This window comes from Thalia democratica, chromosome 1 (assembly GCF_965202585.1).
Source record: "Thalia democratica chromosome 1, ktThaDemo2.hap1.1, whole genome shotgun sequence".
Classification (NCBI taxonomy): domain Eukaryota; kingdom Metazoa; phylum Chordata; class Thaliacea; order Salpida; family Salpidae; genus Thalia; species Thalia democratica.
The window spans coordinates 52775299-52794063 of NC_139165.1; the positions used below are offsets into that span (position 1 = coordinate 52775299).

Consider the following 18765-nt stretch of genomic DNA (forward strand, 5'->3'; position numbering starts at 1 on the left):
ACTCTTTTTAACAATCGTTTTATAAGCAAGTGTTAATAGTTTTAAGCTTGAAAATAGTTTTTGTAAAACATAGTAATTTAAATAGATTTAATTAATGTTTAATGTTGTTTAGATCATCATAATTTATTAAAGAATAAAATAAACTAGTGTATATATACACATGAAGTGATAGTATTAAAGCATTTTGTTATATAAAAATTTGAAATCTAACTTAAATTTTGTACTAGTTACACTAAAACAAAATTTATTAAACTTAAGATACAATTTTTATCTGAAAATTAAAAAAAAAATTCTTCAGCGAATTTTTAAGTTGTAAAAGTTAATTACTTTATGATTAAGAAAATAAAATAAAAAACGTAATTTATAATTTTTCAATACACATGAAAAAAAAACAAATGGAAATAAAAATACACATTAAAATCAATACACTTAGATTTATCACAAAATTCTATGAAGATAGAAATCATATTTACTTAAAAACAATAAATATGTTTAACACATTCAATTTTATTCTGGAAAATATTATTAACTGTTTAATTGTTTTATCAAACAGTCAATTTCCACAAACTTTAAGACTTAATCTAGCTTACTAATTTCAAAAATTTGTTTTGAAAGACTTCCTTTTATGATTCGAATAAATATCAGTTTTAAAAACGCACACAGCACCAACTACTAAAAAAAAAACTCTCAGCTAAAAGAAAGGTGGTCCATCAAGTATCGTATAATCGTGAAAAACGCCTGACCTTGCGGGAGATGCGTGGACGACTTGTACTGGTCGAGCATGCGGTTGATGTGCTCGTGGTACTGCTTGCTGTGCGTGTTCTGGTTGCTGTTGATGGCGGGCGCCAGCAAGTCGACCGTCATCGTCTTGGGAGTGAGCAACAGGGGAACATCCAATGCCAGAGGTGTCGTCGTTTGCTGGTTGTTGGTGATTTGTGTGAGGATGGCAAAACACAAAACCTTCGAATAATATCAATTATCAATAAGCTCGTTTGAACGGATTATGGTCTTAAATTAGTCTAATAGTTTTCAAACTAGCAATCAACGCTGACTTTACAGAATTTCTAAATAGAAACTATTAGAAATTTCACGAATATAAATGTTCTGATTTTGAAAGTACCAAAAGTACTTAATAACATTTTGATTACCATTTATAATTTTATTTATATTTTGATTAAATCAGGGTTGCCACTCGTTTTTTTCCAATTTTTTCCAGGTTTCCAAATTTCTTACAGGTTTTTAAAAGTACTCATTTTTGGGTATATTTTTAGTTTAAAGTTAAGTTTAAGTTAAGAAACTGTGTTAAATAGTATAAAAACATTGAAAAGATACTTTAAATATGTTTTTTAATAAAAAAAATGTTTGATGAGGACCGATTTTTTAAATCATATGATAGATTATTCGAGTCAAATGTTAATTTTACTACTGAAGATGTTAAAATTGTTAAAATTCCTGGTTTTTCTAGTTTTTTTTTCAAAATTTCTCAAATTCCAGGTTTTTGCAGGTTTCCAGGTAAAGTGGCAACCCTGTTAAATTTTAACTAAATTTTAAATTTAATAACCTAGTTTACTAAATGCATGTAAATTCATTAAATTCAAAAAAGATGGAAAAAAATCATTCTGACCAAAATAAATACATATTTTAAAAACCATCTATGTAACTAAATTGTAAAATTTTGTTAATTACAAAAACAACATAAACTAACTTTTTCTGGCTTTATAATAACACTTGTCATTCCGCCTGGAGCAAAACCGGCTCGAGGGTGAACCGTCAAAGAAAGCTGGAAAGTCCACTTGGCGTTGGGATATTGAGTTTTGAGATTTTGCAATGAACCGCATAGGAGTTCGAGCCGCATGAGGCTGATGAAGTCGCGAAATAGGAAGTTGGGGGCGAGCAGCATGCAAGTGAACGCCTTCATTACGTTCGGTCGGTGAATGGAGACGTTTATGCGCAAGTTGAAGTAAGTGCTCATTATCTGCTGAATGTCCTGCCAATGAAATGAGAGTCAATATCAAGTTTGTCGTTTCAATAACAAAACTATAAAATTTTGAATATATGTGAATTAATTTCAATTTAGTATATAGTTTTGTTTATACTTAACAACTATTTAGGCTGTTGGAAAAAGTCAGTACATTTTATTAATTTTTATATTTATTTTAAGTTTAATGCTAAAATTTAAAGTTTAATAGTTTTAAATATTTTAGTTTTTTATTATGTTTGAACTTAAAACCCAAACAAAAAACAACTAAAATATACCTACTCCATCAAACTAAAGACTGTTTATAGTACTTAATAAGAAATAAACTAGTAGAATATCTACGTATACTTGAAAAAATTCTTTTATAATTTTTAAATCAAAACACTCAAACATTAAAAACTTTTAGAGTATAGTTTTATAATCAATAATAACTAATAAATATTGACTTAAATATCATTAAACCTGTATATCCTTAGGGTTGTTAGACCACGGCACACATTGCGTATCAGGATTTGGGTATGGCTTAAACATGGTTGCAACTTTCTTTATAGAGAAATAGCAGAGAAATCTCATTCCACCTTGATGTGGTGAAATAAATGCATTAGACAATAACACAGGTCTGTGAACTTGATTATCTTGGTCAACTATTGGTTTTGGATCTATTTCGGTAGAGTTTTTTTCTTGTTTCATACTTTTACAAAAGCTTCTTTGTAAGAGACTAGCAATTAAAAATTTTTCTAGGTAACAAGCGTGATGAAACAACGGTGAGTCAGTTGCAATGGCTTGAGGAGGTTTTTTATTGTTGGGAGCACACAAATTGTTAAACTTTTCATGTGTTAGCACAGTGTATTGAGCACCAGCATACCCGGTATTTTGTGAAGGAATGTCAACTAACCCTGAAGCAACTTGTGTTGGGTCTAGTTGTGGATCCGGTGGGAAATCGTTCAGCTGCTCAGGTCTAGTAAGGTTTTTGTCTGGTTCTGCAAAGTACTTGAGAAACGCAGCAAGTGTTTTGACAGGCATAAGCTTCTGGTTTACTTTTGAGTTGGCAAACTTTGAGAAGGAAAGGTCACGAACTTCTACACAGTTGTCAGACCGGCAGCGAACTTCAAGGCCGTTTTCACTGAAGAAAACAATGTTGAAAGTGGTTACTGAAGTTGGCATGACCGTAAACAAGTTCGTGTTACTTAAATGTTTGTCCGGACTGATGCTAAGGCAAGCATCGGGCAGTTTACACATTATCAAAAGAGGCGTCAAAGTGTTGTTTAAAAGAACTATCAGATTGAACAAATCGGGCTTCTTGTTGAATTTTTCAGTTACAAACAGCTTTGTCATGTAATGCGGGTTGACGCTTGCAGATTTTAAACCCCCAAGGCGACCGAAAGAAAGTGTGTAGCCACGATCTCCTGAACTGATAGTTACGAAATACTCGCAACCATAACCATAGTTCAAAGTGATTGATTTGTAGTCAAAATCATACACTTTGTATTTGCCTTGTATGCTACTCGCCGTTGACGGTTCAAGTAACTGACGCCTAAACATCTCAACGACTCTTATCAGTTTCAAAAGTGATCTGCACTCACTGATAAGTTTCTTGCCACATTCACTTGAATTCAACTTCCGCATTGATTGGTTATCATCAAAAACATAGCTGTAACTAACCGTCTTTTTCGAATCATTCTCATACTTATCTACATGGAAATTAGGAAGTTTTTTTAATGTAAACTCAATTTTCCAATTGTTCATGTGTCGACCGCCATAAGGAACTATTTTACATCCAACAAACTTGCTTTTGAGGTAATCGAAATCAAATCGACTGCAGCCGACATCAAGTACTACATAGGGAAGGTTATAAAAGCAGATTTCAAACAGTTCGTTTTCTCTGTTGACGTTTATATCTTCTACACCACAACTTTTCAAATTGTCAACAAGCCTTTCAAACGGGCACCTGTAATTTGTCAGTTCAACGATTCTGCGCAGCTCACTGAACACGTCTTCTTTGTAATCGTTCTTTTCGAAAACTGGTGCAGTTGACACGCTGTATATGTTTTGTTCAATTGAGAAGAGCAAAAAAATAAGTACAAATACTATACTATATAAAGCATTTAGTTAAGGCCAGAGGGGGGGGGGTAAGCCATGTTTTTTACAAGTTGATCTTATTTTAAAGATTTTTTTCTAAGCTTGTAGATGCTTTTTGTTGTTTTAAAAAATTCAAATTATTTTTTGAGATATGAGTAGTCAAAGTCGGGCCGCATAATGGTTCTCTATGGAAAGGGAAAACTAAAACAGCGAAAAAAGATTACTTTATTTAAAATCTATCTCATCCTACACTTTTCAAGCAATCTTCTTCAAACTTTCACAGTTTAATCTTTATACAACAACAAAAAAAAAACATTACTTTGGAATTTATAAAAAATTGTAATTTTTTTTTTTTGAAAAATAAACAATTTTTTTTTAGTTTTTGTGATAAAATTTTTATTTCCTTACATTATTAAAATTCTAAAGTAACGTTTTTTCCTTTTAATATAAGGAACATTTCCTGAAAATTTGAAGAAGATTGCTTGAAAAATGAAGGAGAAGATAGATTTTTAGTGAATTTTTTAATTTCCAAGAAAATTGACCTGAAAAATTTTCAGTCCATATGTTTGTTTCGGAAACTTTTTACAAAAGTATAATATCTCAAAGGTTAAATGATATTTTTGAATTCTATAAAAACAGGCTTGTAGTTTGTATTTAAAGCTTTCATATAAAAGCCATAGTTAATTTTTGTAAAAAAAAATGTCAGACCCCCCTATGGCCTTAACTTTTTGATTAGTTTGTAATTCTATTACCAGTAAGTTATAACATGTTCTGTAATAAATGTTTTTCATAAAACAATCAAAACATTCACTTATTCTCAATTGTTAATAAAAAAATACTGTCAAACTTCACCTGCTACTTTTAGTAAACGAATTCACTTTATGTTGTTTTGGTCGAGATATATCAAAATCAAATGAACCAGCTGATAGATCAATGCAATTGGTGACCTTTAAACTGCTAGTTTCACTTTTCTCTGTACTTATCATCTTATAAGCTAGTTTAACATCCAAGGAAGACTTACTGCTGCTTATTATGTCAATCAAAATGTAGTTGTGAGGATAATCTAACAACTTTAAGATGAGATAGGAGTTCAACTTATTATCTGAAATTTTTAGAAAATTTATTTTGACTAATTTAAAGTGATATAAATGTATAAATTATTTATACTAAACAAATTACACATAAGTAAATGTACTTATAGCATCATGCATTATATCTTTTGCTTAGAAATAAATAGCAAAAAGTTTTTTTTTTTAAACATTGTTTTATCCACACAAGGGAAATTTTTAAACAAGTGTAACAAAATTACAACACTAAAACTATAATTTCTTTAAATAAAATATATTGACCAATTTCTCACTTCATAGACTTTATTGCAAATATTTTTAATAAACAGGCTATCTAAATACCATAATTTTGACCTATGAAGCATAAGTTTTTTAAAACTTTTCAAATCAAAATAAGTTCGTATACCTGAGTTTTTAATTAAACTGAGATAACCTGATAAATAGGCGAGTCTGCAGTATTTAAAAAATTAGCTATTGCAATTATTTTAACATTTAATCTGTGTTATGTAAGGGATAAAAATAGAGTATGACTAAACATTCTGAGTTTGCAGATAATAAAGCCTAAAAATTATTAAATTATTATTTTAGTATATTTAATATTTTGTTAATCACTACAAACTAACTATCCATTCCGTAGTTACTTATGTTGGTAATCTGTAAGCCATTTACAAATTTACAAGGTATGTTTTGAAGATTTCTTTGACAATGCAGTTTTACAGCCTCTTTTTGAAGTAAACTGACCCAATTGAGAAGCAGCAGACTATCTGTATTAATTTCTTTTTCCATCTGTTATTTTTAATAATTAAATAATATAAGTTTATAAACTTGAGCTTTGTCTCACGGCATACGAGAGTCCAGGCTTCTGCTCTGCAGACTTTCGCCGATGTTTTTGTTGATACTTTTATTTCTATATTATATAATTAAAGAAAAAGTTAATCATCCAAAAAAAAAATTACAAATATATATCTGCACGTTATTGTTTAAAGATTTTCATAATTTTCTTAGACTAAGCAAACTGTCTTACAAAATTAGGAAGCGAAATGTGTCAGTAGAAATATTTTGAACAGACCTTTAGTGTAGAGTTGTGAAGTTTACTAAACCGTATTATATTATCCTTATCAATAATTAATTGTTTATAAATCAATTAATCAAACTAAATAAGTAGTTGTTCTTCTTCAGTAATTATATAAAGCAGTCAAATTTTATCTAAAAATTAAAAAAAAAGTTTTATGGCCAGACTGATCTACAATAATAGTTTTATTGACTGGTAGAATCAAAAAAAAATATTTACAGTAAAATATTTTATATGTATATCTAAAGAAACAGTATTGTAGATACTAAACAAAGTATCTTATACAAAATTTACACAAAAAAGCCAACAGTTAAAAGTTAAATATAAAATAAACAAATTTAAAGACAAACCTTGTCAAGTTGACTCTGGCAAATACCTTGCATCGTTGGAATAAATGACCCAGTTGGCGGGTCTACATAGATCCTTAACTCAGAAGATGCCGATTTGCACTTGAGAAGAGGAACTACCAAAACGTACGATTGATTTGTGTCAAAAGTAACAAGATGTGAGTGATTCATAGACCTATTTTAGCATAATTTATGATAAGTATATTTATGTCCAATATCAAATACTTGGAAACATGAAAAATATTTATCTACCGAACTCAAGATTCAGACTCGGATTCGGACAAATCCGGCCGAATCCTAAATTTCAAAATAAGACTCGGATTCGGCCGAATCCAAAATTTTGGATTCGGTAGACCACTTTAAACTTGATTGTTATACTTTATTGTTTGACAAAAGTTAAATGAAATGTAAAACTAGTTAATAATTTCACGCTTGAGTGGATACAAAAATGGCTATTCACACTTATTAAAGCCTTATCAATTTTGATTTAGATTTTTGCACACAGTATAAAAACTATGATATATTATTTTTGTTAGACTCTCAAATAAAATTAAGTACTTAATTAAGGCGTTTAATCTCAGCCTTCTAGATAACCGCTCTTATTTATTCATCATATGTTTATTTTTTTATGTTTGTTCGTTGTAATGAACTGCTGCATTATTTATACAAAGAAAAAAATGCAAATTAAATATGTTACTTTAAAGCAGATGCTTCCATACTTTTAGCTATATACTTTTTGTTAATATTTTATTATTTATTTAATTGACCATTTAAATTTTTGATATATATGTTATAACTTCCAAGATTTTAATATTTTATTTTAAAAACAATTTCCTAAAGAAAAAATCTGTTAACAATAAAATATTAATTAATTTGTAATGAACTGCTGCAACTACTTGCACTATTCATTCTTAAGCTTAGAATATTAAGAGAGTATTTAGAGATTGCTGCAGTTATGAGAAATAAGGCTTAAAATCAATAATGCAACATTTCATTAAAAAACTTTTGCCTAGTGATTTATAAACGTTTTAAGAGCAGCTTATACTTTTTGAGTAAAATATTTTGTAATATTGTTGTGTTGTTCTTTTGTATAATAGATACATCAACAAAAGTATCTTGCCTAACTTATATAAGTAGTCTAGAATAGTCTTAAGTATTGATATATAAAATTCACCGATACAATATAATAAGTTAGTATAGAAGTATTTTATATTGATTATGTCTAATTTAAGAAATACAAATACCAAGATGCCCGCAGAGGGTCCTAAGCACGAACGTGCTAGAGAGTCACCCCATCTACAGGAAAAGTATGGGCAAAAAGGTCAGGTTGGCAATCTACCTACAGACAGTCAATCAGACCAAGCTTAGACTTTGGATCATCAACATCCATAGCTCACAAATTTTAAATAATTTTTATTTTTTTTGATATTCTATTTTTAGGAGTGAAAGATTGTTATGAAAACAAAATTCTAAAATAATTGAAGTTATATCATTCTCTTTACAGGGTTGCCAAAAAAATTTGAAACTCTGGAATTTGAAAATTTCGACTAAATAACCTGGAAAAATCAGGAATTCGAGAAATTAAAAAAAATCTGGATAACCTGGAACTTTGAACAAAAATCACTAAAAACCTTAAATTTTAAACAATTTTTACATGTTTAGTAGTAAAGTTTTGGTTTAACACAAAAAATCTATCATAAAAATAAAATACTTATGTCATTATCACAATTTATTACTATTTAAAAACACTTGTAAAGTAGCTTTACAGTATCTTTTGAATGTTTTTTACAATTTAATACAGTTTTATACCTAAACTAAACTTTAAACTAAAAAATAGACCCGAAAATGTGTTATTCTAAATACCTATAGGAATTTTTGAAAACTTGAAGAAAAATTGCCAAAATCATTTGGCAACCCTGTATTTAGCAATAAGTGGTGACTGAAGACCATTATTTGTTATATATCTTTAAATACAACAGCTATAAATAATTTTTTGGCAAATTTTATACTAATTTTAGTGCGGAAGTATAGTTTACAAAAACCATATACTTTTAAATAATTTGTTTGTTAGATTTTATTAATTGAAGCAATCAAGGGTTTTCAGACACTCAGGGTACTCAAGGAAACGCAGGGTAATTTTAAGTTTTAAAAAAGTTAAAATTAAATGTTAAAAAGCATATCTGCTTCGAGACTAATCAAGGTGGTGATTCTCTTATATTGCCACCAGAGAAACCTAAACTACAACACTCTGTAGATTTTGATCCAAGAAGCTTTCAACTTACTATTCTTTATAAAAAAAAGGTCAAACACAACTACTCAGGAGGACAAGCACCAGGATTCTACTGATGAAGAAATTGTAGAAGAAATAAAGGGCTTTTTTGCTACAGAAAATTTGAATGCAGAAACTGAAGAGGATGAAGTCTTAAACTGGTGGAGCTTGAACAAAACAAAATACCCACATGTTACCAGTTTTACAGAAATATCTTGCTGCACCATCATCTTCTGTGTGTTTTGAAAAATTAATTTCTAAAGCTGGGAATTCGTACGAGCAGAAGCGCAATCGATTGCTTCCAAAGACCGGCAAAAAACTTTTATTTCTCAAACACAACTTAAAAAAACAAGAATAGTCTTTTGTAGTATATCAGAGACATCTTTTGCGATTGTAGTTCGTTTTATATTTTTAAACAGTTGCTTAAGTTAATCTATTTTTTTTTATGGTAAAAGTGTAATACTAAGTGGAATTTATAAACTTTTTATAACAATTGCAATTCCTATTCTTTTTTAAGCCTTTACTACAGTTGGTACTATGTTTCAATTTATTACGGCTCCATAATTTTTCGATTGCATTTTGTTTTATAAACATTGACACTTGCAAAAATTTATGTTCTAATTCGTTTATGGTCACAATAAAAACTAACTCTTTAAGTTAAAAGTAAAAAGTTTAAACTTTTTTTGTGATTTGTTTTCTGCCTTAAGCATTTATTTAAGTCTATGATTTATTTATTCTGTATAACAAAAGTACAACTAATTGTTAATGTTGCTTGCATGGACATCAAAATGTTGAAACTAAGTTTTGTGTATGTAGCTTTTTTTTTCCAGCAAGAAATTCGTTTTTTTTGTTTGCTTTTAAGATAAATTATTCTAAAATAAAAATGTATTTATTTATTAACACGTTATAAATGTGTTCAAACTTTTTATACGAAATGAGTGATAATAAGTAATCATTATTTATAAGCTTGTATTGTACTTACATAAAAAGCAGATTAAATCTTTCGGATTCAAATTATTAAAATACTCGGATTCGGACCCAGATTCGGCCGGATCCAATTTTCAGAATTGAGATTCGGATTTGACCGAATCCTAATTTGAAACTAAAATTTGGATTCGGCCAAATGCTAATTTGAATTTAAGACTCGGATTCGGCCGAATCCAAAAATTTTCGATTTGGTAGATCACTAGTAAAAAATCTATTAATCTTTATATTTTAGTAAAAATATCTAACTTATACAAAAACTGTTTATGATTTTGCAGTTAATTCTTTTGATAACAAAACTAAAAAAAATAAATATGATTTGGTATTAAATAATTAATCTTTTTATTGTTTTAACAGGGTTCGTGCGCGAATTTTTTTTTTAATTTAGCCTGACTAAGACCAATTTAGCCTGACGTTTTTTCAAAGTAAGGAAAATTCCCTTTAGAAGTAATTTTAGGTATTGGGGGGGGGCTTGATTAGTACTACTATAGTCTCCGACTTCAACTAGCTTTATCTCAAAAATATTTTGAGCTTCAAAAATCTGCAGAAAGCAACTCATAGCTTAGTTACAACTCAATAAAATAAGACTAAATTGTGAAAAAGGTGATTGACCTCCCACCCCTATGCCCTTAACATAACAAATTCAGTGATAAGTTTTAAAATAAGTGTTATATCTAATCTATTACTAGTGTAGAAACTTAATATATATTACTAAACACAATTGTTCAATTTAATTAAGCACTAAGTAAAAACATTATAACCAGAAGATTTATAATAAAACGACGTGCATTGTCGTGTGTTATTAACATTTGAAATGAAACGCTTACACGAGTATTAAATAATTAAAATATGTTTATTATAGTGTTTTGACTTATACTTAAAATTGATACATAATTATAAATCCTAAACTCTAAATAAATACAGTGATTGTTGATGTCGTATCAGATTTAAAAAGCTTACACTTTAATTTGAAAAAACGTTTAAAATTTTGTTCTTGTAAAAAAAAAAGAATTGTACCTAAAATTTGTACTCCCACAAAACCTAGTACTTATATCTTAAACCTAAGATTTAGTGTTGTGAATATCTCCAATAACTTTAAACAAACAGTAAAATATATGAATAAACTGATAAGAGTTTTAATCTAAAAAGTATTGGTATAAAGCCTTTAAATTATAAATTAAACCAGTTCAACCAACTAAGCTCCGAAAAACATAGCTGGTGCAAACAAATTCAAACAAACAGATAAGTTGTTGAACTATACTGTAATATTTAAACTGTATTTTAATGAATTTTTATAATTATGACATGTATAATCTACTCAAAACAAAGTGATGAAGGTTCTTAAAAAATTTAAGGTTTTAAGCATTTATTTTTACAATTACCGACTGATTTTGTCTTTAATAATTATATCTTTATTTAGAAATAAAAACACATTTCAATTTGATCATAAAAAGATTTCTTAATTTTCTTTAATCAAAGATTTTCAAGCATTTGAACTGAGAAAAACTGAGGTTCTCAAATTTTTTAATAAAAAAACTGATTTAGCCTGACGTTTTTCAACTTTAAAAAAAAAACTGATTTAGCCTGACTTAGCCTGACGCGCACGAACCCTGTTTTAAATATATGGTTTGGAAAAAATAAAAATAAACGATACGTGTATTATATAAAAGTAGTTAAAAAGGAATATTATACTGCTACTTCTTAAATCTACAAAACAAAATTAAAATTGGTAGTTTTTTGTTAACAAAAAGATACATTACTTACTGAAAATATTTCATTAACATGGTCTTAAGTTCTTTTAGCAGGTAAAATGATCTTATAGTAATAACGTTGTCCAACAAAGTTTCGACTGAAAGGTGATTAATGTGACTTGCATTTGTTACCATGTTTAAATCAACCAAAGGTAATGGAGGTTTATGCTCAACCTACAATAAATTTGAAGAAAAAGTTATTTTATTTAAACTACAAAAATCTGAGTAGGTAATTTTAAAATTATTACATATTTAATCATAATTTTAGTTATGCTTTGAAAAGTCTTAAAAATATAAAATTCTATTTTTATATGATTTATTTACAATAGAACATCTCGTTTAAATCACTATAGGAGTGAAACATTGTATTGTTTGTGACAATCTGTTAAACAAAATTAACAAATTGTAGGAAACTCATTTAAAAATTTTTTAATTTCGAAAACAAACTGTTAAATCGATAATTTATTTTATTTTGGTATAAGTTTTTTATTTAAAATTTTTTTCTTACAAGTTGTTTGTAATATTTGAAGTAAATTGATTTAAAAATGTATAGAGAACATATATTTTCGATACTTTCATCATGCAGATGAAATTTGCCATGTAAAATTAAGTTTGTATAGATTTTTTTTTTCCAAACCTGATTACATCTTGGAACTATTTTATTTATTTTTTGTTCTGTAAAAACTACTTTACAGTATATACTTTGGACATTTAAGTAACAGCAAAATTTGTTTTTTAATATTGTACCCTCATTTTGCTTTAACTTTATTTAGTCTTTATAAGAAAAAATAGCTAATTTAACATTTATTTTTACGTTTGTTTAGCTTATGATTGTATCAGTTTTTAGTATTATGAAATTAAAACTAAATATTTTATATTATGTGACAATTTTAATTCAATTTTTTATAGTATAAATCATTAAAAATATTACTTCTATTATGCTTTATTTTTCTAAAATTCTTTTTTTTTAATACCAAGTTTTGATTACCTGCAAAGGCCTAGAATCATCATCAGCAGAAACATGGATGATTACAGTATAATTAGCACATTTTTTTGTGTATAAAGAAACTCTCCAGTAACTAAATGTCAACTTTTGACCCTTAGCATACTCATCGACATGCAGAAAATGGTTCCAACTCAATTGTATAAGCTTATTGGCCTGTGAAAACAAAACTTCAAGTTGAAGTGATAAGCAGAAGGTATGCAAAACATTGTACAAATCTTCAATAGGCTGTTCAGGGTCACTAAACAGTCTAGTTGCTACAATGTGGCTGAGATGCCTAATTTGGTCAGGGTGGATCAAGCTACGACCATTACCAACACTGGAATCTACAACAAGAATTTTCAACTTAAGCAACCTCCATGGGAAGTCAGGGGTATCACCCATCAATGTGAGACTAGCTTCGAATTCGCAAGGAACGTAAAGGTGAAGTACCGCATTTTTTAAGCTTATTCTAGTGATATATGGAGGTAGGTTTATATGAGCTAACCGATAATAACAAGCTTGCTCAATTCGTTTCAAAGCTGCTTTCTTTTCGAGAGGAGTAATTGATTGACGAATACACAACTTTTCCTTGATAATAGTTGGTAAACGAGGATATGTTCCAGTAGTAAGAACATCAATTGCAGTAGGTATTGAAAAGTTTGGAAGGCGAGCTTGGGGGCAAACTTCTCTGGAAAGTCTAAAGAGCTGATCAGCTGTATCAGAAAACTTTGCACTCTGTAAAATATTTTTTTATTTTTGAATGCTCGTTTTAATATATACTTATAAAATTTAAGTGACTACAAACTAAAAAGCCAGAATATTTATTTATAATAACCATATAAGTTTTCGATGGTAAAAAAATTGTTAAGGAAATTCAAAAAATCATGTTTTTGAATATTATGTATTACAGAGTTGCAACAAATCCAGACTAAAAAACTTGCCTGAGTTTATTAAGAAAACAAATTTACTTTAATCTTAGGCTTCTATATACTCAGTTTATCAAAACGTGGTTGCTCATTTTCTGTGTACAAGACATTATAAAAAAACCTTTGAAAAATTGTAAAATCAAATATTTATAAAGTTTATACGCAAATTAAGCTGCAAGCATGTTTATTTTTTATCTTAATTCAAAGTACTCGCATAAATGTTTACGTTTAATTTGTTAAAATCATTTGGAACCATTGCTTAATGAAATATTCAAAATTTATTATTTAACTTATAAAAAATAATTTAATTCATAATAGAGTTACCTACACTAAATTTAAATTTTTTGATTATGACTATTATGCTATCATTATATACCTTAATTAAGCTCTCAAATTAAAATTCAAAAAATTTAAGTAGAGTTTACCAACGGATATAGAAATTTTATCTAATAGTTGATATCAACACTACAAAAGTAGTAAAACATAAGTACTAACGTATAATAAAACCTAATAAATAATAAAAAAATTAAATTTAAATCAACTCAATTTTACTTTATTCCTAACAAAAAACTAGCTTCAGTTTCTCAAAACAAAGTTAAAACACGTTGAGTTTTGAAAATTAAACTAGTCTAAGTTTACCAGAGAAGCCTGAGTGTGTCTCCAATCTGATCTTAACAGATATGACTTTAAATTTTACGTTTTAGTTTATGATAAATCAGCATTTACTTGTATTGATTTATCTGCATGTGATAAATAAAATGATTAGACCAACTTTGAAACCGGTGACAGTATAATTATTGCCACATGGAATAAGGTCGTGATGAAGTATTTCAAAATTTATTAACAAAGTTTCTCAAAACACAAAAACCTAGAAAACTTTATACATAATTCTAAACTTAGTGATTTTGACAATTATGTAACTTATGGATGTAGGTACCTTTAGATCATAAACTTAACTTATACTAAATGCTTATAAACAATATACTTAGGGCTACTCTATTAAAAACTAGGCATGACATGAGTTAACATATTTTATATAAAGAACAATTGCAAAAACTAACAAGTATATAAACAACATCATACTTTAGAAAACAATCTAAATGTAGTCATAACTTTACACACGAATCAACCTAACAGAAATTTACTTTAAAAATGTATAAAACAAAATAAGATTTAACTACTTAGAATGTGAATAAGAAATACTTATAAAAAAACGCTAATAAAAAAAACTTTATAAAACACAAGAAAACAATATAAATGTCTATTCTTCATTATCACGTATACTGCAGCAGGCTGTGGCAAGCATCCCCCCGCCTGTCTGTTGTATCAGCTTATATAAAACATTCCATAACTCATGTTGCATCAGGGTTTCTGGTATGCACTTTATTTACTTCTTTTGTCAACTATATAAACTTGCATCAGTAGAAAACTTGACCTTGCGAGCTTTCTCTTAACGCTTGAATGAACTTTTAGCTCAAAACTTCCAACCAAATCTAAATAGTAATCAAGTGCAACTTGATATCATGATACAATTAAAAACTGAACTCAAATAATGAGCAAATTAAAATAGTACAACAAAACTATACATTATTATACACTTTTTTACTATATATACTGAAGTAGTACAATAGTATCATTGTTAAACAAGTCTAAAAAAATTAAAATCAAAATAAAAGATAACTCTGAGTTGAAATTAAAGATTTTTATTTAGCTATAAAATTCAAAGGCACTATTTAACTTTCAAATTTAAGATTGAAGAAAATAAAATTTAAACTTTTATATTATTGCAATTTGAAAACTTTTATTATGTTGTAAATAGCATAGTTCAAATTGTAGTAAAACTAAAAAAAATAGAGTCAAAAATTTTAATTTGTCACAATCTAAAACTAATGCATAAAAGAAATAGAAAGAAAAAGGTGGTACACTTTTAATTTATAACTAGTTTATGAAGCCTAAAAGTGAGGCCCCTCCGATGAATTTAATTTCTTTATTTTTGGTCTGTTCATACTTAAACTCAGGGAAATATTACTTTATAGGAAAATATTTTTAACCTTTAAAAGCTCTTAATGCACTTATAACAGGAAAATATACTTTAACATGAACTTATAACAGTTCAATAATTACATGACAACTAATTAGTTTACCATACTTTTTTAATTAGAGAAAATCAAAAAATAGTTTCGAAAAACCTACAAATATATTGCATATTACATAAGTTTAAAACGTTTTCAGATTTTTAACCCGTCCTCAGTAAACTAATATTTTTTATATAAACCTTACTTTTTTAAACAATTATAAACAAATGTAAAAAACTCAAAAACATGTTAAAAGTAAAAAAATTGCCAAAGCAAAAGCACAAACCTGATCTTCTAAAAAAGTGCAAATCATGTTTGACCTTAACACTTGATCTGCTGATTTAGTCCACTTCAATACAGCAAGAATACGAACAAATAACTTTTTAGTTTGATCAGCAAATTTAACTAGGGTTATCTTTTTATCTTTGTCTGAACGATTTGGATTTAGATTTTCCATTCGTTTTAATTCTGCATAAGTTCTATGGCATGCCCAGCTTAGTAACATTGATAAAGGTGTTGTGTTTCCTGGTTGAAATTGCATAGGATGATGGTTTTGTTGCTGAAGTAATTGCAATTGCTGGTTATCATGTTGCTGAACAACATTAGGATTTGCACCAATTTGTTGTGGATGAGTTGCAACTGGTGTATGCTGCATTGAGCTTTGCATTTTGGTACTTTAAAATTATTCCTATCTTAATATATATGTGTATTCTAAGCCTATTAGATTGAAATATTTTTATTTGTGAAATAATTATTTAAAAATTAAAGTTAATCGTTTGCTAATAAAGGTTCTAGCAAAGCAAGTTCACTGAAATATATAATAATAACAAATTTAAACAGTACTCCTTCTTTATTAAACTAACATGTAACTTTAAACTAACATGTTTCTGTTTAACACACTTCAACGGAGTTCTGTAAAAAAAAAAACAAATACTGTAAGGAAAGACTATAAGCTAAAGTAAGTATAAATATGTATATATATATACATTTAAGGTATTATATAAAGTTCTTGTTGATATTGCTCGACAAATTAAATTGGAGCTAAATACTTATCTAATTATATAAAAACTATAATTTATACAGCTGTTTCATACATGAAATATAAAGTTTCATGTACTCCTCAGTAAGCTACGGTTTAATAAAATAGTAAACATACATATAGATTTTGAAAAATTTTATATTAATTGTGACGTAGTAATAATACAATTTATTGTACAGTTAGCTGAATTTTAAATAATACGGTGAAATTGTTAATTTATGCATTTTAGGAAAGTTTAGAAAAGTTATTTTAGAAAAATGTTTTGAGCTATTGGAAAAACTTTTTTGGACTGTTGGAAAAATTTTATAAAAAACTTGTGTTTGCCGCTTAAATTTTATTTTGTTTTAATACTTAGTTGGTTTTAATTTTGTTAAAAAAGTATTTTTGATAATGGATACATATGTTTTGTCTTTAGCTTTTCTTTTTTAGTGTTACAATCTTATCTGATTTTTCAATTTCTATTTTTTCTAGGTTACAAAGTTTACAGCCAAATTTAGTATTGAATTGTGATTTTGTCGTAAATTATTAATAATTAAATTAGAAATATTAAACAGGAAAAATCAAAATTAAATACTAAATTCGGCTGCAAACTTATATATATATATGTAGCTTCTAGTCTTTCCTTACAGTATTATTTTTTAGTTAGCTCGGTTGAAGTGTTTTAACTTGTCAACACACAGAAACATGTGTTAATTAAAAAAAAAGAGTACTGTTTAAACTTGTTATTATTATTTGTAAAATAATGCTTTATTAACAACTTGTGATTAAATGCTAGAAAACTATATTTATAGACTTGAAGTTCATAAAAGATATATAAAACACTCTCACTAGTTTTTTTGTGATAGTTTATACATATTACACTACTTTTCGTCAGAACTCAACAGTAGAACAAATTTAAATTTATGATTAGTTTTTAAACAAAAACACAAAAAGTTAAAACTAACAAAGTAATAAGCGCAATAAATAATCAGTTTAAAGTAATAAATAATTAAACTTAAATAATACTAACGGATAAAAAATGGATAAATTAACTAAATAAAGACACTTTGTAGTCGAAATCTATTTGTTTGCACAGTTCTGGTTTCTCCAAAAATATGGAGATAGCCTCCAACTTCACAAGATCAAATACACTATTGCAATGATGGATTATTCTAAATCTGGATATGTCATATTTCCTAGCACAATCTCTATTATTTATTAGATGTTCTGCAACTGAAGACCTTTTTGCTGCATTTTTTGTTGCCATTGTCTTAATTTCAGGTTATTTTTAAATTAATTTCAAAACACAAGCAGGTAGATGTTCTTTTATCCTGGTTTTTAAGTGCCTTGAAGTCTAACCGATATAGCTCTTTTCGTAAGAGCAATTAAACTTGTACACTATACAATTTTAGTCTTGGTCTGGTATCAGGTCCTTCAACTGCACTTTTAATAAAGGTTTTGAAAGAAATGTAACTCTTGGACACTCTTGATTGTAAGATGTTTTTGTTAAGTCTTTAACTTTGCTCTCAAATACACGTTATTTTTCTCCAATATAAGGAAGTTTATCTTCTTCCAAAACTACAAAAACCACATATTCCTTTTAGACCTATTCTGTCAATGATCAAGTCTCCACAACACAAAATAGTCAGATTTCTGATTTTTCTATTAGAACCAGTTTTAGTTTATTACTCACAGTTTGTTGTAAAAAACTCTTTTGAAGTTATCAAAAAGATCAGATACGCTAAATCAACTAATACAGTTTTAACATCATTTGACCTAAAGCAATTGTTCACCAATGTACCACTAGAAGAATCAATTAAGATAAGTGCTGACAAATTATATGAAATAGGAAAACCTAACTTAGAGAAGAATAATTTTATAAAGCTGATGAAAATAGCAACGAGTGATGTACAGTTTAGTTTCAATAATACAATTTACAGTCACATAGACGGCATGGCCATGGGGCACCATTGGGTCCTACTCTTGCTAATATTTTTATCGAATATTTAGAATCCAAAATTGCTGACGAATTGTCTACATAAGATACATTGAGGATTGTTTGGTCATATCCAAAACAGAAAGTGAAATTGAAGCTATTTTTCAAAAATTAAACTTAAAAGATTTCTTTCACTAGAGAGTAGAAGAGAAAAACCAGCTGCCATTTCTAGATATTATGAAAAAGATAAAACAAGCTTCTTAACAAATGTCTATAGA

At 27.8% G+C, this 18765-nt stretch overlaps 1 protein-coding gene across 1 annotated transcript; it reads right to left on the reverse strand.

The window, feature by feature from the left end:
- Positions 1 to 456: 456 nt before the first annotated feature.
- On the reverse strand, positions 457 to 16244 carry LOC145846667 (mediator of RNA polymerase II transcription subunit 14-like). Its single transcript, XM_082953357.1, has 9 exons — positions 15820 to 16244; positions 12536 to 13267; positions 11561 to 11721; positions 6547 to 6718; positions 5748 to 5910; positions 4910 to 5159; positions 2441 to 4016; positions 1706 to 1987; positions 457 to 960 (listed from the first exon to the last, which is right to left on the reverse strand). Exons 1-9 carry the CDS (start codon positions 16198 to 16200, stop codon positions 688 to 690), a joined length of 3990 nt encoding a protein of 1329 aa, XP_082809483.1. The 5' UTR covers positions 16201 to 16244; the 3' UTR covers positions 457 to 687.
- Positions 16245 to 18765: the final 2521 nt, after the last annotated feature.

Bases quoted from the DNA above. Each gene is read 5' to 3' on its own strand.
- LOC145846667 (XM_082953357.1), bottom strand. From the start codon at position 16,200: ATGCAAAGCTCAATGCAGCATACACCAGTTGCAACTCATCCACAACAA. The intron at 5,160-5,747 runs GTTAGTTTGTAG...TAAAAATTTCAG, and splicing joins AAGTAACTACGGAATGGATA to ATAATAAGTTGAACTCCTAT. The intron at 1,988-2,440 runs GTTTAATGATAT...TTTCATTGGCAG, and splicing joins ACAACCCTAAGGATATACAG to GACATTCAGCAGATAATGAG.